The sequence below is a fragment of the Dermacentor silvarum genome, chromosome 1 (genome assembly GCF_013339745.2).
Source record: "Dermacentor silvarum isolate Dsil-2018 chromosome 1, BIME_Dsil_1.4, whole genome shotgun sequence".
In the NCBI taxonomy this organism is placed as follows: domain Eukaryota; kingdom Metazoa; phylum Arthropoda; class Arachnida; order Ixodida; family Ixodidae; genus Dermacentor; species Dermacentor silvarum.
Genome location: NC_051154.1, coordinates 129,061,258 through 129,089,127, shown reverse-complemented (window position 1 = coordinate 129,089,127; position 27,870 = coordinate 129,061,258). Strand labels below are relative to the sequence as shown.

General features: G+C 43.1%; 1 protein-coding gene across 1 annotated transcript in view; it reads left to right on the top strand.

The window, feature by feature from the left end:
- LOC119436017 (beta-catenin-like protein 1) overlaps positions 1-27,870 on the top strand; it is a 108,794-nt gene that overhangs the window by 16,200 nt on the left and 64,724 nt on the right. The window contains exons 5-8 of the mRNA XM_037702742.2: positions 7,371-7,510; positions 9,516-9,613; positions 14,757-14,850; positions 21,278-21,369. Coding sequence (XP_037558670.1) covers positions 7,371-7,510; positions 9,516-9,613; positions 14,757-14,850; positions 21,278-21,369 — 424 coding nt within the window. The remainder of the gene's footprint in view (positions 1-7,370; positions 7,511-9,515; positions 9,614-14,756; positions 14,851-21,277; positions 21,370-27,870) is intronic.

Below are 27,870 nucleotides of genomic sequence, written 5' to 3'. Positions count from 1 at the left end.
TTCTTCTAAGCATGCAATGGATAGCATTGGAGAGATTGTGTCTCCTTGCCTGACCCCTTTCTTGATACATTATTTTCTGCTTTTCTTGTGGAGAAGCAAGGTAGCTGTGGAATCTTTGTAGATATTTCCCAAGGTATTCAGCCACATGACATGCTGAAAACAAACTCCAGAAAGTGACAAAAGGCAAAGCACGGACACTAAAATAGAAGACAATTGCAGCAATAGTGTTTGTTGATTTGTTGCGGTTATGGGTATGTCACGAATGAAAGGCGTTCCTGCCTGAAGCAGGAGTCACTGGACAATCTTCTGTTTTTGCACAGTTTTTGATCTCCTGTATCTAATTTCTATTTACCTATTTTTTCTACCTATATTTACTTATGTTTGTGCATATTTTATTGCATCCACTTGCTATATTAAAAGGGTTTAAACGAAACGAAAGCTGTTAAACCTTTATATTTTAACTGTCGCTTCATTCCTCCGCAGTCTTATTGGGCTTTTAGCAACTTTTTTAACACTTATTCCTAGTTGGGCCTGTTTAGAGCAGCCTTCCACCGGACCAACCCGGGTGGGGTAATAGGCAGGGTCAGCGGGCCCCGGCCATAAAAAGCAGGCAGGTGCAATGCTCGTCTTCACGATGCACACAAAGGGGCGCTATGGCAGGTTCGTTAGCTCACCGGTAAGGCATAGAGGGGACTCCAGCCTTGGTATCAACTAAGGGAGTTTATTCCCTAATACCGCCCTAGGGTGGTAGTGGCGGACTATGGGTGAAAACTCCCGGGAAGTTAACTCTGTGACAGGACTATAGTGAGCTAGGTTCGCCACACCTCACTCAGGGTGATACGGAACCAGGTTGGTCCCCACATCCGGTAACCAAGAATGCCGAAGGTAAATCTGTTGGGCAAAAGCACTCATGCACATTGAGTACACTGGTGAGAGACTTTGAGGCGAGGGCGTGGAGGGCTCACTACTCGGGGACTGTTCGTATGTGCGGCGCATGGCATAACGTGATGAGTACATCCGTGCCACAGAGCCGCTCAGCAGGCTCCGTCACACCAGCAGTCTGAAAGAATGTATCCAGGCTGAAATAAGGCCAGTATGGCGTTTTCCTGGTGATCGCTCTTGTGAACAGCCTAAGTTGCATGTCTGGAGACGGAGGCCAGGCATATTCCGTGATGGCATTGCTTTGCCAAACTTTGCCAAAAGGCTTAACAGTCACATCATGCTGCATTTGTGCAAACATCAGATAATTTGCACCCAGCCTGCACTAAGAGGTCATTTTGCTATCTTTAAAAAAAAATGTTTTAACTGCAAGCATGAAATCTCTGCATTTCGTCTCTCATGACCGTACTAATATTTTGTGTGGCTGTCAGCCAAGAGGTGTGTGTTCTAGAGCTAATGGACTGTTGATGCGTTTCTACAGGCAGGTACAACTGACCTGGGGGTTTTGCACTGCTGCACAACATTTTTGAACACCAACAAGAACTGAACAGTGGATGAGGGTGAATTAGGCTGATGATAATAGAACTAAAATGAGTGCAGCTTGCTCGCAATAAGGCACCACGTACTGTTTTGCAGCTGATGTGACATGTAGTGATGAACATGCTAGTTGTGCAGCTGTTATTGTGCATGTCGACGCTTCATTGACACAGGACCAACTTGTACAAGTTGTCCAAGGTCCATCAATTTATCGCTCACGGAACTGTTGAGATTCCATTTCCTGCTGTAACTGGCAAATGCATTTTTAACTGGCAAGTCAAAAGCGATGTGGTAGTTTGAACCTTCTGAATAGTTGTACAGCACCCAGAAGAATACTCTTCTAAAAAGAAGAGCTTTTTTTATTTGGGATTTTTTGCATTCATACTTTCTTTTTTCAGAAAGATCATAAGTGTGCATATTTTTTGCCTTCACAAGTCTGTTCCCATGATGGTGACATTTTGCTTGGTGGCCTGGGCTGTAACATTCACTTGCATTGTGTAAATCTCACTACAAAGGAAAAGAACGAGTTGAAGACCAACATCATTGTTTAGCACAAAACAGCAGTCTAATCAATGAGGGCGTGCAAGTTTTCCCTTTTTATTTGATTTATGTTTATTGAGTTAAGGCCATCTCTCTAAACAGCTGTGGAAACATAACCCACAAATTTTTATTTAAACTGATCGTATTTTTAAAATAGTGTTCGTATAAGCATTCAAGTTGTTTTGAGTCATTTTTATACAAGCCATACCACTTATTTAGGCTTGTTGTGCGAAAGTCACCTGGTCATGGTCACTTCAGTGGTTTAAAGGAGTATTGACATGACATTGCCAACTTGTCGGCTTTCTTTCTTTTTTTAAGTATTTGTTCGTGCTCTCCTAACCATAGTGAACGAGAAGAAAGGGAACCGAGGGGCCCAATTTTTATTAATCATATAAGAAGCCAACAAACCTAACTATAGTAGTGGTACGTGCGAGAAAGCCCTGAATAATTTACTGTAATGCTTGATCCTACAAACCAGTTTCGTTTTTGGTACACAAGAGGTGGAACCATTATGATGTTATGACATATTGGCTCGCTCCATTCCTGTGGTTGTAGCAATCACAACCAAGCGCAGCCAGAATAAATGTGCACGACAATCTTTTTTTTTTTTTTAATGAGCAATGCCATCATACCTAGACTTATTCCCACATGACGTCAGCAAATTATGCTCCGCGTCATGATGTTATGGCACTGTAATGTCAATTGCACTAGATCTGGCATTTCAAGACAACTTTATTGTCAAATTAAAATATGTTATAGTGTTCCTTCATTCTTGATAAGTGTGGTCGTTTCCTGTGCGAGAAGCATGTGGTAGAGTTTCTACAACTTTTGAAGTGTCGGTACTCCTTTAACCATTAAACGATTGTAAAAAAATTTAAAAAGGTACTTGTAAAGAAAAAGGCAAAATTTTTTTTTAATGGGAAAGCATTATATGGCTCACGAGGCGGAAAATCCAGCGTAGTCGGCTTTGGCGTGACCACGATCATCAAAAAAGTCAAGTGAGCCAATCAAGGCAGTTAATAACAACAATTAAGGCAAAATAAATCAAACAGTGAATTAAGGTGCAAGTAATTAAGGTAGGTTCAATAAATATAAAGTTTATTAAGGCACTTGAACCCACGACCCTTGGTGTTAATTAAGGTGAAGCTAATTAAGGCACAGGTTTTATTAAGATGGAGTTCATTACGGCACTCGAACCTACAACCATTGGGTGGGAGTTGAACCCACAACCTTTGGTGTTAAGACGAAGTTTTTAAAGCACAGTTAATTAAGGCACTCGAACCCCTCACCGCATTCATCCACGTAGGGATAACCAAGTGCCCCTTGAATGTTTTTGCATGTAAATGAGTCTGATAATTATATAAAGCAAGACTACATGAAAAACTTGGCAGGAAAATAAATTTTACTTGAAAAAAAAAGTTTTGGGCTGGTACAAAAGTGGACTTCACTACACGCAAGTTAATGTATGCTCCCGATATCACAGGCAAATGATTCTGATGATCATATAAAGCCAGACCATACAAAAAGCTTCTGTCAGAAAGGTTAAGTTTACTAAGAAAAAAAAAATTTTACACTAACGAAGATGGGCGTCACTCCACACATGTAAGTTTATGCTCCCAATTTCACTCTTAACAGCTCCTTGCCCCACCTGATGTTATTTACAATAAGCACAAAACAAACAGTGTCGAAGATGCATGTACCTTAGATAATATCTTCGATACTCTTTGGGTATCTTGTATCTGTATCTGTATTTTTGATACATGAAAGTAGTAGCATTTATCTTAAGATACAAGATACTGCTATCACAGCATCACCGCGAGAAACTATGAATGTTAGCTGAACTCCACTTCTCAAGCTGATACTGCTGCCACTAAACTGCCTGAATAAAACTAAAGGCAGCGACATTATTTTATCTTTCCGCCAGAGCCCTTCAGCGAGGGCAGGCGGTGAAGTCTGCGCTTTCCAATTAGTGGAGCAGAGTCAAATGCTGGCGCTCGCGCCATCTCTACAAACACAAGCCAGCAAACGTCTGCGTGCAGCTGACCTTTTCTTTTGTTGATTTTTTGTTTTTAGTTGCGTCGGTGCCATGACATTTGCTCGTAGCCACCGTGCTGTGCTACGTACACAAATGTGTGCGGCGTCTTTCGCACAAATTTTGATGCCGCTATAGTAAAAATGACAAGATACCGAGGGGCCCAACTGACAGCGCAGCGTTTAAAGACTTTCATGTTAAGCAGCTAAAGCAACCCCAATAAATTGTTTCGGGATGAAAATATGATACTTTGAGCAAGAAAGATATAAATTTTGTGGTACTAACAATTATTTCATTCAAATAAAACAAGGTTGGTCAGAGTTATGAAATTTCCAAGCAAACATTTTTCTGCATATGCATTTACTGCTACGTTATATAGGCATATATATTATCATATATATATATATATATATATATATATATATTGCTAACCTGATCAAGTGCCTGAAAACAAGATTTCCTGACTACAAACTTGCTGAAGCAGCAAGCTTGGTAATGTTCTTGGGACCCTCGTTTCAAGCTTGTGGTATACCAAGATGATACAACAATTGGCAGCTGGCTTCGGAACTTTGTAGATGAAGGTGCTCAAAAGAATTCTAACACACAAAAGAGTACACAGGGGTCCCATGTATTTACGGCCCAGGAATATATAAAATACGGAATTTGCGAATGTATCGAAGTATCTTAAGATACATATGGGAAGTATCTTACCGGATACAGTAATTGCAGTAGTATCTTGTATGTGTATCTCATTAATTGTTTCCCGAGTATCTTGTATCATATCATGATACAATTGCCAAGTATATTTGCCCAGCCCTGAAAGTAAAGCACATGGAAGAAGCACGGAGCAACACGAGAGCTCAAATTGTCTTCAGGCCTGCACAAAAAGCAAAAAAAAAAAAAGTGGGCTGTACGAACTGCTCTCGTCATTAATCTTTCTGGCTTCGCTTGACGAGTTGAGCTCGTCTTCCGTCCTTACAGGGTAACTCCGGCGATTCTTTGACCATGTCAAGGTAATGGAATATTTAGGTTCTCGAGACCCGCCTGTTACGCGCCTGGTAGTAGAATTGTTCCGCAAATTCGAAAATAACTTTAAATAAGCAAGAAAGCGCAAAAACTAAACCGAAACCTGACCAAGCAGCTGAGCGAACCTCATCGTGCAACGTTACGAGAGGTACCCCTGCGGGGAAGTGCGCACGGCTTGCCGGTCTCGCCCTTCGGGCAAACGAAACTGGCGAAGAGCAGACGCTCAGCTGATTAATGACCGTGCCGGACCTTTGGGTGACAATGTCAGCTGCACCAGCTCTAACAGTGACAGCTATGATTCTGACGAATTCAATAGCCACGAATCGCCATTCGCATTTGACCCACCTTCATGAGAGCCAGTGCCCATGCGTAACTTATCACGCTGCAACTTGAAGACCAAGGGTAGCCTAACCACTGATTTTATATGTGCTGCTTGCTATTTTAGATGTCTTACCCCTTCTCAGGGAAGCGCTTCGCATGCTCAGTATAAGATCTCGAGCATGACTTTCCGCATTTGTATTGCACAAGAACGCCGCTGTCAGTCCAAAGCACTGACTAGGGCATTGGTTTACATCGGCAGGTACAGCGACCGCTCGTCGTTCGCTTGAGATGTAATGTTAGCCGCCCATCGGTGACATCAAATAATGTCAGAACATATCAAAACACACAGATTTTGTGCATGTAAGAACCATTGCACTGATATGAGCGACCACACACCTTCGAAAATAGCGAGCGAGAGACTGTAGTCGGGAGCATTGTTATGTTGCCTACTTATCATTCTTCGTATTCTCTTCAGGCACACAATTAATGTGCTCCATAAAGTAGACACAGATTAGGACCTTGCGTATATGCTAATTCATTTAGAGAACGCATAGTTTTCACACGGAAACGCCAATGCCAGTATTGACACGGTTCACAGCTGAACGAGGCGGTTGTTTATGCTGCTGTATCAAAAGGGCCTCTGCTTGCTGCCCATTTGGGATACAAGGCAAACAGTGCACCTCGGAAGCTAAATAATGAGTCAGCATAACAGTACGTAAAAATACATCCATGTACGCAGTCACATTTAATTTAGGGAAGCGCCGGCGAGTGCGACTGACCACCTTCGCGAACAGCAACGAACAGATGTTGATAGCGCGTCGTGTCGTCACTTCTAGCTTTTTGCATGTGCACTGTACGAAATGAAGAGTGGTTTATTTCAAATACGTATGGTCGAAACTGAACTACAGAAGCAGTTTTCTTCATCCTAGTTGCTTAATTAGCTTCAGGTCAGTTGCTGAGGGGCGCCAGCAGTATATGGACGAACTCTGCTAATGTATGATAGGCTTAACTATGGCTCAGCGCGATCGGCATCAGCTCAAATGGCGAGGGCTCAAGTTTGTGCAGCCATCGATGCAACACCACTTGCCTCCCATCTATTAATTGCCCATCCACAGGGAACACAACTTCTCGTGACAGCAGCTTCTCACGTCATACACAATGTGGCCTGTAATTGAGGAGGAGATAAGGTAGGGTGTTCGAGGCAATTATAAATTCATATGTAAAAAATCTGTGCAACTCTCAAACCTGCTTTTTTGAGGACATGGCGGAAGTGTGCAGAGGAACGTACCCAGTGAATTTCACTGACATCCGTTTACATCGAAAAATTGCCGAAGTTGCCCTTTAAAGGGTTAAATCACCCCAACATCCCAACTTAGCGTGGCTACGAAGTACTGTGCCTTGAAAATATGCCTCATATACAGCGACGCTTGCATAGAGGTACCATGCAGACCCACCAGGGTGGCTTAGTGGCTATGGCATTGGTTGCACATGATCAAATCCCGGCCCCGGTAGCCGCAATTCAATGGGGGCGAAATGCAAAAGGGCATCTAGTGCCCGTGTACTGTGTACTGGGTGCATGGTAAAGAACCCCAGGTGGTAAAATAAATCAGGAGCCCCACTCTTTGAGGTGCTCTTTGGGCTCTTTGAGGTGCACCAGTTCTTGCATGAGAGCTTTGTGGGATCCGAAGGTTTGGATGCTGTAGTTAGTGGTGGCTGTGTGTTGCATTTCTCTGCCACCTTGGCTGATGATTTACGAGGCACTTTCATTGCTGACGTACACTGCACGAATTTTGTCGAGATGTTTCTGCTTGGCAGTTTACCTCAGCTTCTCCTAGACGGATCCCTGCAGTGCGTGGGATTTGCATTATTTTTTAGTGAAGATATCATTTTCTTCTTGTATATTTTGATTCTCGGTTTCCTTCCTACGAATCTGCTTGGACGCTGTTGACACAACACCTTTGTGCTTTCTTTGCAGGTTCATGGATTCTGAGGTGGAACTTAATGACATCCTGCAGGAGATGCACATTGTCGCCACCCAGCCAGAGCTCTATCCAATCTTGGTTGAATTGAATGCTGTCCAGAGCATCTTGGGCCTTTTGGCCCATGAGAATACTGGTATAATTGGCGTGTATACACGCTTATTAGTGATTGTTACATGTGCTTTTGCCATGTAGATTGAGCGCTGTCAGTTCTGCTAATTTTGTAACATTCTGAGCCTCAAGCAGCTGGTAGTGTGCTGAAAGGTGTGCAAGTAATAATGAATTAGCTAAGTAAATTCAAGCAAACTAGCCCTGTACCCATTGGGTGAAGAAGGTTTTTTAGCCCTGCATTGCCACGCATGTGGCTGCACACCTGTGTTCAAGCACACAGTGGTCATCTTCAGGCACGGAGATTATCACACTCGCGTCATTGTTAAAGCAGCCACCCCTTGCGCCATTAAACACCACATATCATCATCATCATCATCAAAGCAGCCAGCATAGCACGTGAAAACAACTCTTGCAGAAGCAAACCATCACTTGCCCTATTGCAAAAGGATTTTGCGTTTATTGAGAGTGCCAGCACGTGCTGGGGGCGATTGTGGTATCCTGTTCACTCTTTACATGAATTAGTTTGTTCTTGTCACTTAGCTTTTTCTGCTGATCTCACAATTTTTCTGTGGTTCTTGGTCATTATATAAACCACTGTTTCAATCAGTAAATTTTAGTTGGCAGTAAACACTTGTCCTCATCCTTCCGTCCTGTTTCACGCTGCACCACTTATTGGTATAGCATTAGTGGATGGTGACTATTTGCCATAGCTGCAGATGCCAAATGCTTGGTGGTTCAATCGTGGATCCACAAGTTTAGATGACAAGAGTGGCCACAGTCCATTGACTATCAGGAAAGATTTTTTCCATAGGAAAAAAAATTTTTAAAATACAGGCGTGTAGAAAGTCGGCATGCATGTGTCCCATCTAAGGTGGAATTAGGGTTCATGGCTGAAAACCCAAACCGGTATAGGACGAATATAGACCACACAAGACAAAGTCTATTGCATGCTGTTTCTTTATCCTGTTTCATGTTGCACTCTCTGTCATTAACCTATTACAACTAACCCAGTTTTCTACCTTATTCCAGAAACCTTGTGCCATAAGCAACGAGTACTGGCCAGAAGCATTTTTGTGTGCACATATTAAGAAAAGGGACCAAAGCAAAACTTTTGGTTTGGTGCTGGCCATTTGGGACCTTTAAATTTTCTGCACCAATACATGCGAGGCAGTGTCTTCTACTGTAAAGAAGCAAAATTGAAAGAGAGAAGGCAAAAGTGCTCATGCAGTATCTATTTCAATGCAAAACGCTGATACGTATTCAAATGAGGCTGGAAACACTACGTTCAAACCGAACTGGAAGTAAATAACACTTTCTCATTGAATTTATAACAGCGCAAACTGACAAGGATGAGATAAGAAGGTGACACACTGATGAACAGTTCACTGAACAGTGTTGTGCTCAAGAAGGTTGGGCGTCACCTGTAGCTCTTTAAGTTTAGCACACTATAATAAATCTTTTATGAGAAAGCATTCTGTGGGATATACTTATGTCTAAATGATTTAAGGTATGACAAATTGCTTCAGGGACCCTTTAACAGGTTGAGATGAAAAGAAACTAAAATGTGGCCATAGAGCTTGCTCCGGATTGTCACTGATGTGGTCAGAATGCACACAATTGTAGGAAACTGCCATTGAACTTTGCTCATCGTTTGACCTTGGCCATGCTTGCAGGGTACGCTGCAATATGCAGAGTTGAGGTTGATGATCTTTGGCTCCTTTCCAGACAGCAGAAGACATAGAACCTGGAAGGTCCCATGTCTTGTGCTGACATGGGACCTGGAACCTGTATGGGACCTGTATGGTCCTGTATACATGGAACCTGTATGTGCAGACGTGGGACCTGGAAGGTCCCATGTCTTGTGCCATCTTGCAGGTTGCGTGGGATGGCACCACAACAATGATTATTCATTCTTGGGCTATACAACTTCTAGCTGTAAACAGCATTTTCATGTCGTCAGATGAAAGTATATAAGTAGTGCTCCACTGCAGCAGTGGGTTCAATTGAGCTGGGTGAAATTGCTTTTGCAGACATTTCCATAGCAGTTGTGGACCTTCTACAAGAATTGACTGATGTGGACTCGCTGCATGAAAGCCAAGAGGGAGCAGATATGCTAATTGATGCATTGGTAAGTGCAGAATTTTTTTTTTTCCCACTGTGACATGATGATCTTTTGAAACCATCAATGTAATTGAAGCAAAGTGTGGTGTTCAGCTTGGCTCTAAAGGAATAGCACATTGAGCAAGCTTTGCATACATGGGAAAAGTCAGGGCATTTCCCCAGCCACAAGACTGCAAAAAATTATTCTAATTGAGGCATGGTAGCTGTAGATTTCTTGACTGATAACGGTCGCAACAAGTTTTTCTCAGATGGTGAGCTTTCTTGGTGAACAAGCGAGCACTAGCCCTGTTTGAGTTGGCACCAGCTCATTCACCAATTTTTACCAGTGCTCAGGCAAAGGCCATGCTTCCTACATATGAGAGGCTGGCAGACGAAAAGCTATTGTCTCAATATATTCAGGGCAAAACCCACAATGTGGCTGGATCTTTCAACAAGATTTGGTTGCTGTGCCCCAAAAATGGATTTGCTTTACACACTGTTGTGGAGATGGCCACTTCTAAAGCCCCTTTATTGTGTCTACTGCCATTTCTATAAGTAACGCCACCCTTTGAGGAGCCGCTGCTGCTTATTTCTGGTTGCACCGCTTCTGGGGGAAGTTTCTGCATTGCTTCTTTCCATCATGGTCTTCCATGTTGTTTCTGCACTTGCCGAGAACCCACACAAACATCCAGTATCCTTACTCATTCGTGTTTCTCGAGTGGCATCAGAGCATGACAAAATTTAATCAAAGCAAAATCTGTACTGTCGTGGAGAAAGCGACACCGCGATAGGCACTGCGTAAAGGCCGGCCAAAATATCAGGGTGTCACTACCGCTTCTGTTAGTTGAAGAAGAGGTGGAAAAGTAGAGGAGGTGAGCAGGCTAGTGCTACTTAACCTAGGCGGCGAATGAGAGCAGTATTGAGGGGCTTTAGCTGCTCTGTAGCCATAGTGAGGTTCAACAAAGGCTTTGAGAAGGTTCTACAGGAACTGGACGTCCTTTCAACTTGGTAGTTAATTGCTTAGAGCAAATTCAAAAGAATGTCTGGAAAACAGACAGCTGAAGCTAAATCCCATCATTACAGTGCAGCAAAGAAAGCCTCCCTGGAGGAGAAATCTCGCAAGGGTTCTGAGGGTATCACCGACGAAGCAGACGAATGTTAAAGTTTGCACTTTTGAGAAAAAACAAAAAACATCTGTATTCTGGCTAGATTTCATGTAAATTAATCATCTGTAATAGTAACATGCATATTTTGAAACTTTCTGCTTCGTTTTGTTATTTTTTCCTTTTTCAATGTTAAGCTGCCTTCACTGCTTGTGCATAAAAGTTATATGTGATTAAATCTTAGCCAAATTTCGCATGCACAAGTACAAAGATGTACAGAATGCAGGTGTCTAGGTCTTGTAAATTTGGTCATTTGCAGTTTAGGAAACCACTCATCAGTGTTCTCTGTAATGATAGGCGAGATTAAATATTTTTTTCTTTAAATAATAAAGCAAAAAGAAAGTAATTTTTTAGCTTGCTTGCAATGAGTTGTTTATAAGCAGCAGTATAGGCTATTTTATAACACTCTTCAGCCTGGTATGAAGCCCGAACATTGCACAAGAGACCATACTTTTCTCACTTCCAGGGTCTACAGAAAAATAAGCAGATATCGAGAAACTAAAAATATATTGAAAAATTGGAGAGTAAACACTAATTCTGCATAAATTTTATCGAGTTAGCTTTATTATTAACAAAAATGAATCTTTGAGAAGCATCTTGTATACACCTTCCAAGAACAACGTTTTTCTGTTTAAGGGAGATTTTGGGCCAGATAGTCACATTTTTGTCAAGACATAGTCACTTTTGAGTTTTCTCTTGCATATTAAGCTTGGACATTCTACATTTGTAAAAAAATTATGTAAAGATCCAAATGAGAAGTCGATAACAAATAGATCTGATTGCAAAGTAGTGGCTAGGAACACTTTGACAAGCACAATTTTGTTTCCATGTGACCTGTCACCAATATTCATATCATTAACAGTTCGAAATTATTGCAAATAGTAGGTGAGGCCATATTGTCAAAGCCAGAAAAGCATAAACGTTATGCCTAATCTGGAAATGGCGTAAAAAAAATTACCTTTTCTGACCTCCATGTGTAACTACCAGTCCATATTGCATGCAAAGATTTCAACCAGGTATGTATACATTTTTATTCTGTTGTATGTTTTGGGTCAATTTCACACACTTTGTGGGCACTAAAAAGTCTTCTAAATGTTCAACAATCTCAACCAAATTTTCCATGTAGGCACAAGACTGTGTTCGTCACTTCAATTGCCTCGGTCCTGGGCTGGTATTTTGTAACGATGCCTTTAATGCCTTTAATGTCATAATGCCTTTTCACGCTTATCACGCTTATCCGCTCGCGTTATCAACGTTGATATCGTGAGCGGACCGTCGCTCTGACCACTGACAAAGCGCGATAAGCGCGAAAAGGCATTATTACTTTAAAGGCATCGCTACAAAATAGCGGCCCTGCTTTCTTCATTCTCTTGTTGTAAATTTCGTGCTCAAAAAATTGGTTTATATATGAAATATTTTTTCTTATTAGGGTTGCAGCATGCAAATTTTCTCTGCTGAACTGCATTTTTTTGCCCTCCTAGATGTACCTAGCATTGAAACGCTCTCCCGCAACCAATAAGATACCACTAGCTTGTGCGAGTGAGCATGCTTTTCCAAAGTTAATTATATTTATTTAATTAGGCAAATAAACTTAAGCTAATATAGGAGTAGATTTGTTAGCAGCAAACAAAACTCTTTGAACCTTACAAATTTTATTGAGACTTCTTCGCTACTAATGAAAATTATTTGCCCAGGTGTATCTCCCCTTAAAGTAGTTTTGACGCAAACTTAGTCAACTTAACTTAGTCGCTGACCAATAATTATGGAATGCAACTGCAAAAGCTCCAGTGTGATGAACAATTAATGATAGCTTCATTAATCATGAGTACTTGTAACCTTACTTCAAATTGAGTGCCAGAATACATAGCTAGCCGGGTACCATACAACAGTAATCGCAGGTAATAGGCACACATCCTAAATTCTAATGTCTGGTTCCATTGTGCTCACAAACTAATGATAGAGAGGACCATGCCAGTTCATTTGCCAGTTGCAACATTTGTTTACTAGCCATGCACAAGCTGCACCATGTTGCTGCTGTCCAAATTGTGGTTGTCCTCGTGTAGTATGTCGTCAGGTGAGGCTCATATAACTTTGGGATTAGGTAGTCATGCCCGTTGGCAAATTTTCCAACAGTCCCTCTTGCATTGCTGCACTCGCTGTGGTGGCTCATTGGCTATGGCATTCTGCTGCTGAGCACTAGGTCTCAGGTTCGATTCCCGACTGCGGTGGCCACTTTTTCATGGAGGCAAAACAGAAAAATGCTCATTTACTTAGATTTTAGGTGCAGGTTAAAGAAATTCAGGTGGTCAAAATTAATTTGGAGCTTTCTACTACAACAACCCTCATAAGCTACTGTGCAGTTTCAGGGAAAACACAGGGAATGCGGGCTATGGAAATTCAAGACGATGAGCAACACGAGAACAAGGTGAGAGCAGGAGTCAATGTTTCGACAAGTGAACTTGTCTTTGTCGCCTTGAAAAAGACAAGTCCACTTGTCGAAACGTTAGCTCCTGCTCTCACCTTTTTCTCGTGTTGCTCATTGTACAGTTTCAGTATGTTAAGCCCCTGAGTTTGATTAATTCCTGCATTGCTGTGTTTCCTTTCCATGCCCTGTATGCCTTATTAGCCTGGAGCACTCGGCTCTGCTTTTAAGACTATTTCAAAATGAAGCGAGTGAATGCAGCTATATGTTTCCTGCATCCAATCCTTGCATTCACTCTTGTGAATGTACTCAAGCCGCAGTTGTTGCTAGAACATCACGAGGAATTGGGGGGGGGGGGGGGGGGGGGGAATGACTGAAATGCAATGGTCACTATATAATGCTGTCTCGTTGCTTTGACATTCACCTTTTTACCATGCACTTATGCTCCTTGCTTAGTGTCTATGGTGTTGGGCTGCTAAGCACGAGGTCGCGGGATCAAATCCCGGCCACGGCGGCCACATTTCGCTGAAGACGCAATTCGAATACACCCGTAAACTTAGATTTAGGTGCATGTTTAAAAAACCCTACGTAGTCCAAATTATTCCGGAATGCCCCCACTACGGCGTGCCTCATAATCAGATCATGGTTCTGGCGCATGAAGCCCCATAATTTAATTAATTCATTTCACTTATGCTTCATTATGAAGGCTTGTGTTCAGATTAAAACTCGGGCTCAATTAGTATTTCTGATGGCTCACACAGGAGAGCAAGAGTTAGAAACGAGAAGTTCAGCCGCTAGGGGTGTGCAGCTAGGGGTGTGCGAATACGGGTGTGCGAATACGGGTGTGCGAATACCAGTTTTTGAAACTGAATCGAATATGAAGCGAGTAGTGCCAGAAGTGACTAGAATAATATCTTTCAAGTAGTTATAGTCAAGCACTTGTTTATTGTTTTCATGATACCCTCGATAATTCAACATTCGGTTAATTCGGGTATTTTTTTCAGTCCTGTGAAATCCGAATTAACAAGGTTTTACTGTATATGTATACAGTGGAATGAAACAACACAAGCATCTGAAGTCTGAAATTTTGTGTCAGTGCTTCCTCAAAACTGATGCTGCCATGCTTCCATTTGAAGAGCAGGGTTTCTTTCTTTCTTTGTTGGAACATAAAATATACAAATGCAATGTTTCGTCAGCCCACCAAAGCATTATGCTTTTGAGCGGGACCTGGCAGTGCGTTCACCTGAATGGCACATTTTAGTTATGTGTTCATATGAAAAAATAAAACAATAAAAGCTTTCTTTATGTGCTATTAACATGTAAATTGAAGTCTGCGAAAGCATCAATGCTTTTATGCAGACTCTCCCTCAGCTTGGCACAGTTTAAGCACAGGTTTTCTTTCTCGTATTTTTCTCCTTTTCACTTTTTCATTCTCCTCCATCGCTCAGCTAATTTCTAAATTGCAATAAAATTGCAGTATAAATCACCCAGTGTGCATCTTGTTCAATCAAAGTATGTGTTTTAATCACATCCTCGCTAACTACAAATGCGAACACATGTGAATGCTTTGTTACTTTTTGCCCTAGATTGATGGTCAGATTGTAGCCCAGTTGGTGCAGAACTTGGAGCGGTTAGATGAAACAGTTAAGGAGGAAGCAGAAGGCGTCCACAATACCCTTGGTGAGCAAATTTTTATTGCCTGAAGTCATATTCTTGCTTGCAGGCTTGTGTTAAAAAAATTGTTTTCAGTGTGTAATTGGCCAAGTCTTGGCTTTACTTCCTCTTATTTCTGATAAATGTTCATTCCATCCTCTTTCGACACGGACACCCAGTAGCCAGACTTCATTGTTATAACTGATAATGTGGCATGGGGGCATTCTAGTAAGCGGGTTATTTCACCATAGAAAAGATACAAAAGTTGGCGGTGCAGCAGCTTCTCATTGTTATAACCCATATATTGCTAAAACCGGTATTGTTATGAGTGGATTCGACTGTAGTAAATTCTGGATTGAATATCAAATCAAGAAAACAAAAGCCGAATATAAGAAAATTTAACACAAATCTTAATGCTTACAAATTTTGGCCAAAAAAACAGTTACAAGCTATCAGTAACTTGGGTGCCTAGGAACCAAATTAGTATGTATGAACTGATAACAGCTGAGTTTGTATATGTAGGCCTGGACAATGGTTTTTTTTTTTTATCACTAAAATAGAATCAAGCGCGTTTTTCTCCCTGACACTGAATAATGGTGAAGTTATGTTTGGTAGTAGACGACACTGTATTTTAAGGCAATCTTTTATATTTGCTTAAAAATGCTGCTTTCCACTTTTCCTCCAGAAAACAAAAGTGTTTTCTCATCTTTAAAGCAGGTGGGCTGTGTGGGTTAATGCTCACTAAGGCCAATCTTGCAACAGACGAAGGCGTCGTGCATCACATGACTGGACACTGCTCCGTGTGTAGCCATTGTTGGCGCAGCGTAGGTTGACCGCAGTCGGTGCCAACGGTAAAGAGCAGGCACCTTTTCACTGTCAGACTCGGCGTCGTCTAGTACATGTCTAAGGTTCTGAAATCACCACGGCAAGTTCCCGCGATGCCCCCCCCCCCCCCCATTGTCCTCATCTGCCTCTGTGCAAATGTTTCGGCAGCCAGGCTGTCAGCACACTAGTCACATGGCATTTTCGCGCCCGCTGTGGAAATCCTAAGGTAGTTCGATGGTTTGCTTAAAGCTACAAGAAAAGACATGAAGAGACCGCGTTGTCTACGAATGGCATCAGGTACGACAGGCCATGTACATCCGTGAGCAAAAGTATACGGACCACAGGGTCGCTGAAAAAAACTGAATTTCTTCGTAATTAACATGCATAAACTGAAATTGACGTGTACACTGGAAAGTTTGCAATGCCAAGTTCGGACTGCAGTCCTCAATTTCAAGTTCCATTCGCAGGCAGTTGAAAAGATCGGCTTTACCACGCAATCCCTGGTCCGTATACTTTTGCTCACGAGTGTACAATTTGTCGCAGAGATGGTGACCATGATGGTGCCATCCCATACACTCGTTTTCATTGGCGAAGAAGTTTGTCGGCTTTCCCATTGTCCTGCGGCCATTCTTAATAGACGTTTGTCAATTCATCACCAAACTAAATCGGGGCCACCGAACAAAGGAGCACTGATTAGTCCGGATGGGCTGATCAGTCTGGCCACAACGAAAATTTGCCGCTGGCCGACGTGGCAATGGGCCGCAAGTCGTCGTGGAATGCTTGGCGCTAATATATTCGGGGGGATGGCTCATCGGTGATCGGGCCCATTGTCACACATGTGGGTGTTTGACGGCCGTTGAAACGTCGCTCGGGTCCACAGGCGCCCAGTTGGCAACTACCACAAGCATGCGTAACAAGTTCATCTCTTCTCACTGCACAAAATAAGTGCTTCTGTTTTGTCATCGCCAGCCCCATCTGTTCCCTTTGGTCACTCTGAACTGTCGTGCAGAGCTAGTTTAGGCAGCCTAAATGACTTTCCACTTGCTGCCTCCATGGCGCTACCATCGTGTAGCTCAGCAGGGGGAAGCGGGACAATGGTCGGCAGGGTCACTGGTGTGGTATAACGGTATATAGGACTTGGCAAGTGCTTCAGCACAGTGGGCATGGTTGTTCATGGTTTCAGTTTTCTGCTTCCATCACAGCTGCCACGATGGTGATAGGCACTGCTTTGCACCACGTTCTAAAACCGAAAAGTTGTGACTAGTTGCACTGAATAATCTGGAAAGCATTGGTACCCGAAGGTAATGTGAGATGGAGGCTATGCATGCAAAATTTTGAGGAAGAACCTCGTATTCTAATGGGTTTTACAAGGGTGCAACAGCTGCGCTAATTGCGCCATTTTGATACAATTTCGTATTTTTGTGCTGAGCTGCGCCAAAACCACGGTGTACGTTGAAATTGCGCCACGCTGTGCCAAAACGCCCGACCGGCCGCGAAATTTTTCTGTTACGCTTAGTTTTAGCGGGAAATAAAGGCCACGTTGGCAACTTGCAGCTTGACACGCCATTACAGTACCAGTAGCGCAGACGAGATCTAAACTGGAGTGCCCAGACGAGACGTTGGCGTGTTTGGTGGTGGGCGCTGAATATTGTCGCTGCTGGTTGCAGTGTGGCGTGTTGTATATGCAGTAAAATCTCGCGGAGACGCGGAGTGCGCGTTGCTTGCAGTAGCGAAAGCAGTTCGCCATTGCCCCGTTGACTCAACAAGATCCTCGCCGTATCTGTGCACGCAGTCATGAGCGGAGCGGGTACGAATACTCCACGGGAAACTCGCTTGTACGGTACAGCAAGCGACCCGGCACTGACAGCATTTGCTTTGTAGGCGATGCAATGCACAAAACTAGCATGGGTTCGGTTCCACAAGGCAACAGGCACCGCTGTAATGAAATGGTGCCGATTTTCGCTGTGCACTGCCGAAATGCCAAAAGATTGTCAAACAGTCGCTGCATGTTTCGACTACCGCCAAAACATCGCGACATATCGTCAGAAAAAAACCCGAAAGGGAACCACTCGCGATGAAATGCATGTGTACTTTCCATGTGTTTGGTGGAAAAAGTTGCGTGCAGTGCACTGCTGGGGCGCGATTGAGATCGTTGTTCGGAGTGTGCGTTCAATTTCGCCTGGCGCGGCCTAGGTCAACCGTGCACGGCGAAACTGAATGCGCGCTCTAAACAACGATCTCCGATCGCGCCCCTGCCCTAACCTACGCTGCTAATGTGAATTACTGTATATACTTGCGTAATGAACACACTTTTTTTTTCCCCCAGAAATCTAATGCAAAGTTGCGGGGTGCGTTTATTATGCGAGGTAGATTTGATGGCATTTTATGAGTAAGCATTCTTGGTGAAACTGCTCCAAATTTGGATTTCCTGCTCCAAAAGCAAGATTTTCCTGCTCCAAAAATTGCTCTAAATCCTATTTTGGCTGTTGCACCACTGGTTTTTACAGTACTTGATCAACCAACTAGCCCGCCTTTCAGCTTTATATTGTTCGGAGTAGCCCTTCTGCTTGCTGTAAATGCCAATTGGCATTTGGAGTAGCCCATCTGATTGCTGCAATTGCTAAATTGCATTAAGAGGAAGCTTTAGCTTGGGAGCTGCTGTCTAAATACATAGGAACAGAAAATTTTTTTCTCTCAGCAACCACCATTGGGGGCGAGGAGTTATGGAGTCGCCATCTGTCGGAAGCGCGTTGCTTGCGTAGTATGAGCGATAACGCGGCGCGCTCCTCATAGGTTTGGCTGTCGGCGCTTAATAAAATCACCACGCGGGAGCCCTCCTGGCCGTTTCTGTAAGTACTCTCCAAACGAGGGAAATTTCTTACTGTCAAAATAGTAATCTTGGGAAACATGCAGAAAGCGCAGAATAGTTTACATTCGCTATCTCTTTACCGAAAACGCACAGTGAACGCCCATTGTGCACGGTCGCCATGATTGAGTCCCCCCGAACCAGCCTCGCGTGAAAGGTAGACAATCGCTGAGAGCAGACTGTGAAATATGTTCTTATAGTGTGCTGTCTGTATAACCAAATGGAGCATAACAGAATGAAGCCTCAATGCAGCGATCGCACGGGTTCGCTGCAACCTACTGCGCGTCTGCATGCATGTGTTTCGCGCACAAGGTTTCGCTTTCGCTGCAAGCGCGTTTTCACACCGTGCAGCCTATGAACATTTACATTACACAAGCAACCATTGTTGCGTTGATGCTATCAGAACTGTTCAAAAATAATTTTGTTACAACTAGGGACTTCGACGCTATACGACGACTCGTGATGTGCCATCGCGATGATTCAATCTTTTTTCTTTTCTTCTAAATTATTGCACGTTTTAATATAGTTATTTCTCAAGTTGCATCGCACTGTATGTTTATCGGTCTTCTCAGTGAGGAATTTCCCGCTGCTTCTTTTTGTTAATCCAGTACATTCATTGTTTGGTGCTAACACAAACATGAGCATGTGCTATGTCTTTTTTGAATGTGCTTTTTACCATTCCCTTTCCATTCATTGGTGAACTTGCCAGTATCTAGCATCAACAAGTTCATAGACCAAATCTTTATGACATTAACCCGGCAGCGCACGGGCGAGCTTCTCAGTGCGCGCTTTCTGCTACTTACCAAACATCGCAGCCCCAACGCCATAGCAGAAATCTTCCTTGCGGAAGTGCTTGCTACACCCTGAATTGTAGCCGATGACTGCTTGCCGGTTCTAAGTTTTTACAATTCCAGCTACATGCAGCTTCTTGGCCCACGGGTACGTGTGAAGGCTGACACCGGGCTCTGTTGCATACGCGTCCGTCACTGCGGTACCGAGCAATAGCCTACCATGTCGGACGCAGGTGGGACTAAACTTTTGTTTTCAGCTCGCTTTGGCGCTTCCGAAGCAGACCACGCCGCCGCTGTGTCCACGTCATCCCTCATACCACGTCATGCCTAGGGTGGCGCCAGCTTTTCCAGTGGTGGAGCTCGCCCCCAATACCGAATTTGATGAAGTTTGATGCATTAAAGAAAACAAAAAAAGCTAAAATCTAGTGACTGTTGGAAGCAGATTCCTTATTTATGGCATCAATATTTATTCAAGACTGCTTAAAAATTGCAAAACTTCAGAAAACTCAACTATCAGGTTTACAACTCGGCAATGAAAAACGTCATCACAATTCTGTAAAGTGCACCTCATTATACATCTGGCCATGTTGTAGTGATGCATTGTGCTTTATTCTGTACTAGTCTTATCATCCACCGCTCACGGCCGGCTGATCCCGTTGGTAATGTGAGCGGACCGTCGCTCTGATCACTGATCAAGCGCGAAAAGGCATTAGCATCGGAAAGGCATCGCTACAAAATAACGGCCCTGATGTGGACAAAATGCATGTATTACACACCGCTTTAAAATATACCACCAATTAGTAAGTAGGACTTTTGCAAAACCGTCGTTAACATTGCACCAGTTTTACGTAAGCTGTAAATTCATATATCAAATTAGTCCACTTTAGATGCTCTATCAGATTCAGTTTACAGAACTGCAGTACAGTATCTGTTCTTGGTAGGGATTTATGGATTTTTAAACTTCGTGCTTATATTTTTTAAAGCTTGCCGATTTCCATCATTTTTAATAAAAAGAAAATTTGTGGTCCAAAATCAAAATTCTGCTTCCTAATGTCACTAGAACGTAGCTCTCTTTCTCAAATGCAACAAAGTTCATTCAAATCGTTCATGTGGTTGTCTCATAAAAGCATTTCTGCATTTTACATCAAATTGAAAAAAGAGATTGGAGTTGGCCCTGAGCTAAAGCTTCCTCTTAAGTAAGAACTCTGGTGTTACAATAGATAAAGGTAATGCATAACTCATATACTGACTGCATTTTTAGTTTTCCCAAAATTGAGAGCAGTTCTGCATCGCAGTCCTCATTAATGATTAATTAAAATGTATGTGCTGTCATAATAAAGCTTGGTTCCACATTTTTCCACTGTCATAAATAAATAAATCGTCTTTGAAACAATTGATTTATTAATTTAATGAATGCAGTTTGTTAACAGTTCCTTTGAAAGGTCCCTTGTGGGTTTGGGCAAATGCAACAGACAAGTGTGTTGTGTAGATCACACACTGACAGTCACGTCTGCAAGGTGCGGTGAAAACAGCTCAAAATTGATATGGCACACTGTACACCCTTACTTTTGTGGGATACTTTTGTGGGAGCCTTGTTTCTCTACAGAGGGACATTACACCAAAGCCACGTCTGCGTCAGACTAAATGTGTGAACATGATTGATTACAACACCTTGACCACGCAGCACTGATGGCATGCGAGCAATGCGGTGCCATGCGCAGTGCTAAATGCAATAAAGAGACGTGAAACCTTCCTGTTGTTCCCATGTGATTCCTTCTGATGACTATGGTGACTATGGCTTCGTTTTGATTGTGCTGCCTACATTGCTTTTGCTCTTTCACATTGCAGGTTTGTAGCACTCTAAAAATTGTAAAGGATTGCTTTAGGAATATGAGCATGTTGCTCTGCCTGTGACTGTTAGTGTTTTTTTTACACTGGCAACTGTGTGTTACAAACTTGCCAATTCTTTCAGCTATTGTAGAAAACTTGGCTGAGTTCCGGCCAGAATTGAGTATTCAAGCAGCACAGCAAGGACTTCTTGCCTGGATATTAAAGCGGCTGAAGGTGAGTAATCTCTGCAAACCATGGTGGTTGTGTACAGTATACTCCCAATAATTTGAACCCAGTTACAGTAGCCAACTGATCCTTCCAGACTTGAAGAGGATTGCAAAAGTGTACGAAAAATCGAGCAATCAGAAAAGATAAAAAATGGTTCAGTGGGAAAAAGCAATTTTATTGCATTATGCTCCTACAGCTGCCAGAAAGGTCGTTAATGCACTCTCTTGTCTTGGTATTGAATTACTGCACTGCAATATTTTCTTGCATTTCTCATTAAACACATGTTTCGTACTCTCCTTCACACATTTAGCATGCTTCCTACAGTGCAGTGAAGTGCGGTGTTCATTTAAGAGCTTTTAGTGATGTGTGAGGTTTTCCATTGCACCTTTTAAGTGCACAAGCAACTTTGCCACTAGTGGTGGACCACAGAACAGCATATGGTTTTTGACAAGACACTGCCAGCTGAGCTTGCACATACTACAATTAAACCTTGATATGGCGAAGTCATTAAATTTGGCACTTTACTTGTTATATTGAAATTTCGCTACATTGCAGTTCGACCTCAAATTCAAAGTAAAATTGCCAATCTATTTTTCTTATGTGGAAGGGGCCATAAAAAAAACACGAATAATTCGGCGGTCGGGAAAAAAAAAAGTTTTTTTTTAAATTTGAGAGTCGACGAATAAAGTCATAGTTTGATGCTGTGTCGACGAAGGTCTCTCACAGCGGTTGTGCCATGCTCAGAAAGTGGGGGGAAAAAATCGGGTCCTATGTACTCTGGTGATCGTTGCAAGCGAAGCTTTTCCGTCCACTCTGCCAGTGCGACTTGCCAACACTACCTCCATTGTCGCCCAGAGTTGAACAACTCTGAGTGCTATGTTCACTACACGAGCATCGTGTCTGAAAAATTAAGCAAGGTTCAGTACGTCCGAAATTTCAGTTGCCATTACTCATTAATTCTATGGAGTAAGTAGCGATGGTTGTGGTTAAATATTCAAGCAGCTCAAAAAATATCAGCAGGCTACATGCAATAAAGCTCTGTTAACTCAAAGCTGTAAAAATCGGTAAAAGCTTCGAGTTAATGATATCATGAAAATAGAAACCTGTTTGCCACACACAAACCACATGGAGCCTTTCCAAAATACCACCATAAAATTCTGTCACTTTTACGTGCATTAGCACCGGTCATGTCGTCTACAGGCAGCGGCATTACTGGCACTGTGCCAGTAATGCTGTTGAGACAGTCAAGACGATTGACCTAATGCAATATTTGAAGTCAATCACCCGAGTCTAACTGGTTCCACACTTCCAAAAACCTAACACTGCTTCTTTCTGCATCATAATGAGTTCAGAACAATATCACTTAAAAAACCAAAACTAAGCTGTGGAAGAGCATAACTGTCGTGCCTTTACAGATGCCCACGAGACGTGGCATTTTGTCTCACCGTCGTGCGAGCATGAAGCAAGCGTCCTTATCAAGCCACAATCTTGCTGAAATGCTGTGGGCTGGCATGCTGGATTCTTTTGACCGCAGCAGGTCGACTGATCGCGCCTGCCCAAAAGTGTTTATTGTCTTGCTCAAGGTTGTGATTAATATGCTGTGACCAAATGGATGCTGTGACCACGTGGACTGACAGTATCCTAAATGAGATTGGAAAAAAGAAAAAAATTTGACTCTCAGTTCACAGCTGCTGTGCAAGGCCACAACGAAATGGTAGCGAGCAGCCGAGCAAGGGTGCATGAGCGGTGATAGACAGAAAGAAGGGGGAAAGATAAGCGGGGAGCGCGGCTCGGCGCGGGGTCTGGCTTGGCTAGCAAGCTCGATGCCGGCATGATCACTCACTGCCACCGGGTAAAAAGTGAGTGCAAGCAATGCTGCCCTGTTGCCTTTACCGGTATTTTCGAAGTGGAGATTTCTAGATATTCTGAGCTTGGCGCAAAAGCTTTTCGAAATAAGAGGTGAATACACATGAGTTGGCACCATGCCAGGAAAGAAATTTTTACCTAACCAATATATTAACATATCATAGTTTAAGTTAACAAGGGTTTACGGTATATAGAGATCTTTTTGCAGGTGCAGTGTGCACCTGCACAAAGAAAAAAGACATCTGCAGTAAACACTGGGACGACGCTATCATGAAAACCGCCAGCAGCGGGCAGTGAATGCTTCGTCTGCCTGTCACTCCAACGGGTCAATCGCTCCAATGGGTAGCTGAAACTCAAGATTACGCAGCCTCCAATACTGAACACGCAAGAAGATAGCTTACATGATGCCACCCAGTCTTGGCATGCCCACTCTTATTTGTACAAGTGTCAGATTACCTCTAAAGCAGGGTGCGCAGCTGTGTATGCGCTCTGCCACGCTTACAGCTGTGTGCAGCGATGGCCAAGACATGCGCCAGAAATCGAGACACGTGCCAACTTACCCCCCCACTCCGGCCCCCCTCACTCGTGCTTGATTGCGTTACCGCAGGCCTGCTCCCCTCCCCCTCCTTCCCTTTACTCACGAGGGAAGGATGCACCCGTGAAGCCACCATCTTTCTTGTTTCACCCTCGCACACTTTCACTCACACCTAAAGCATACAGTGCGTGGGGCTCCATAGGAGCTTATTGCACATCGACTTGATATGAAATATGATGCGGCTCCACTTCGGCGGTCGCTCTAGTCGCGCGGTGCACAATTGGAGAGGTGCATTTGCAAGCAGCCGCTTGTAATTCAATCGTTCGACCATCTGCGTCCGCGGAAGTTTACATTTATTTTCTCAGCATTTCTTTGCAGCGGCAGTGAAATTTCATTATATTGAAATCGAACACAAACACGCTTTGTTATATTGAGATTCTAAATACATGATGTTCTATGGACAAAAGGTTATGAAAAGTTAAATGCTTCGTTATATCGAGAATTTCGTTATATTGAAGTTCGTTAGTTCATTATTTTGAAGTTTAACTTAAGGGCCGATGGTGGGAAAAATTGACAGGTGCATGTTCATTGTCATTAATATTATGTCTCACATAGCTTGATCATAACTTCAAACAAAATTTATCCCTTAATAAAATAGACAACTGCAAGTTGTCACACTTTGTGTTCATTCAATCAATATCGCTTTGCTATGAGGCTTAGCAGTTGAATGACAGTCAAACAGCTGACTAATTCCTTATCAGTGCAGCTAGTCTCGTCATTTACATTAGTGATGTTTATCACGCATTACATGCGAAATTTGTTTGAAAAATACAACAAACTATACTTGGGTAATGAAACAAAGAGCACTTTATAACTGACTAGCTATGCACAAGTCCTTGAAACCCTTGAAAAACCCTTTAAATTGATAAGTATGTTTTGAAGGCCCTTGAAAGTCCTGAAATTCTTTTTTTCTCTTGAAAACCCTTGAATTTCTTGAGTAATACAGTCTAAGATAGATTATGTGGCCCACTTTTCATGACAGATCAGCGTAGATGCGGGAAAATTCTCAATTTAGAAACAATGGTACAGTAAAAAATTTTTTTAAAGAAGACTCAAGCCTACGTCCGATAGCGGAGTGTGTCCGTGAGCGGCGCAGAAGGTCTCGAAAGTGGTGTTTCAAACAATTGATAGCGGGCTGATGATGCCCCATGGGTGCGGTACGGAAAGAGTTAACAGTGTTAGAGATCGGTCAAGTTGGTATTTCATGATGTAACTTCGTAGTGAGGAAACAAAAGACGAGACAGACTTGGTTATAACAATTATCAGTTATGACTATGTAATTTTCTTGGCACTTGAATATTGTTATGAGGACTAGACTGTATAAAAATTTACAGCCACCGCAAATGCACTCGCGTTCCGCTTCGTACGATGACTTCCACAGAACTGGAAGACCCCTCAGTTGGTGAGAGTGCGAGACACCAGCACTTGGTGCTGGTTCCGTGTTTAATCTACCGTGCTTAAGCTGCTTTCTCTGCTCCTCGTTAGGTACTTGAGGGAAGGTCAAGGCTGGACATTTCCTATATAAATTTTGTAATTTGTATCTCTAGTGCAATAAAGCTATAGTTACACCTCATTATAACAAACTTCAATGTAATTAAATTCTCAATATAACAAATTATGAAATTTCTTATAACTTCCGGTCCATAGAACATGTGTTTTGATCCTCAATATAGTGAAGTTTTTATAGGCAATTTCAATATAACAAACTTTCACTGCTGCCACGAAGGAATACCAAGGCAACAAATGAAAACTGCTGTCGACCCAAATGGCCAAATATAGTTGAATTACATGCAGTTGCTTGCAAATGCACCTTTCGAATCGCAAGCCTTGCGACAGAAAGCGGCCATCGAAGCAGAGCAGCGTCTTCTATGGTAACTGCAAATTTAGCAGGTCTTGGCCTCCGAAATCTCGCGGCACACTCTGCCTGATTTCTGAGCTCATAACTGCTGAGTGCGGTGTTTGCACAGTGTATTGCGAATCGACACATTCTATGCCGTGTATAGTTTTGTTGTAGGCAATTATCCCTGCCTCATGTGGAGATAACAGTGATAAACATGAGTAGCGGTATACAGAACAATGGAACCTCGATTATACGTCTCCCGGTCATGCGACGACCCACATTTTACGACGAATTGGCTTGGTCCCGGTGAAACCAAGCATAGCAACAATGTATTACAACCCTCGATAATACGACACAATTTTACGCCGACCCGCTTCGTACGACACCTCTCTGGTACCATCCGAGAAAAAGAAGAAAAAAAGTTCTAAGCAGACACATTCTGGCACGTAAGCACACCACAGCCAGCTGATAACGGGTGTGCAATACTGTATTTACCCGAATGTAACGCGACCGCAATTGTAACACGAGGGGCGACTTTCCAGTCACGCGAAATAAAGAATATAAAACCGCTTATGTAACGCGAGATGAACGGAAAAGGAAATGGTGCCTTTATTCAAGGAATTGCAATTCGGAAATGTTCTCTTTACTCATCATGGTCATCTGAAGAGGAGGAGAACATTTCCTTGAGCTGTCTTCTCGGGCGATCACTTTCACTTTCGCGAAATTTCATGTGACTCGGCACTGAAAGCATCCCCGACAAGTGTTTCTGGTGCTGTCCTAAGCTCGCTATCAGCGCCAAGAGAGCTGTCGGCAATGTACTTCGAGGGGTTTTGTGAGGTGAGTCTAGCGAATGCGAAACTATCTCCAAAAGATTTAAGTACTTCTTGAAAGGCTGCACAATCATTTCATCCGAGGTCAGTACCAGGCCACTTCAAGTTGACCAGAGCTTTCCCGACTCAATCGTTGACATCGAGACACCAAGCCGCGACGGACTTTCCCAGTTCCTCGGCCATCAAAATTGCTCGTCTCTCGAAGCGACCGTCATAGCGAATGGGCTGCGTCGCCATAATGTCGCGAATGAACGGAGTCGAACCGCAAAAGGCCATAGAATATTACAGCATCGTAACCAGTCACAGCCACAGCGAAAACGGCGCCGATACCATCCAAAAACAAGTTTTAGCATCGGTCGACTTGTCTATGGATTGAATCGGGACGTAAAGTTATAGGTTACCAACGTAAGGCTGAAAATCGCGGGATTTAGAATATTTCTTTTAAAATGGTCAATTTTGTCGTTATTCGAATGTAACGCGAGGGTCGAGTTCAAGCAACGAAATCATGAAATAAGAAACTCGCGTTACAATTGAATAAATACAGTATCTTTTAAAAATGATTTAATCTGCTTTCCTTGGAAGCAGTGCAGGTTCGTGCTGCGGGCTTATTCAGGCGGTCTGTACCTGTTTTTTGGGCAAGATTGAGCGTCACAGCCTATATTCTTAGTTTTTCAATTGTATGACGCCCGGATTATACGACGGTTTTGCGTGGTCCCCTCAAAGTCGTATAATCAGGGTTCCACTGTAGTACTAAAGGCTCAATCACACCGGTGACTTGAGGTGGTCGTGCGACCATCTACGACTGGTGACCAAAAAGCGACTGAAGGCGACTGATGCTCACACCGGCAAGCCCAGCTGAGCACGACCTGCAAGTCACAATCGCGGAGATTATTGTTCTCAGCGAGAACTCTAGGAATCTATGCAGCTAGCCCGCACTTCGCTGGCACTATGTTCGCTGGTTTCGCATTTCGGCAACAGCCATGGATTTTGATTCGAGCAAAGAGGAAAACGTCGTCCCTGTGCTGATATGCTCTGCTGTGGTGTCAGCTGTGGCAGCGCGGAAGCCTCCAAAGAAAACGCGATGCTGGTGGATGTGCCCGTGCCTCTGCTCGCGTGAAATGGCCGGCCACGCAAGCCACCTTCTGTCCGAACTTTGCACGCATGACGAGGAGTATTATCGAGAGTAAGTTGTAATTTATAGTTCGCGTTGCGTGGGAATCAGTGCATAATATTAAAGTGAAGCTGTTCACCCGCTGTTCACCTTTGAGTGGCGTGTTCACCCAAAGAACGGCAGCTGGAAAAAGGGGTTCGTGTTGAATTGTACCTTCTTATGCTGCTGTTTAGTTTTCAGTGAATGCCGCCGTGTACATTCAACA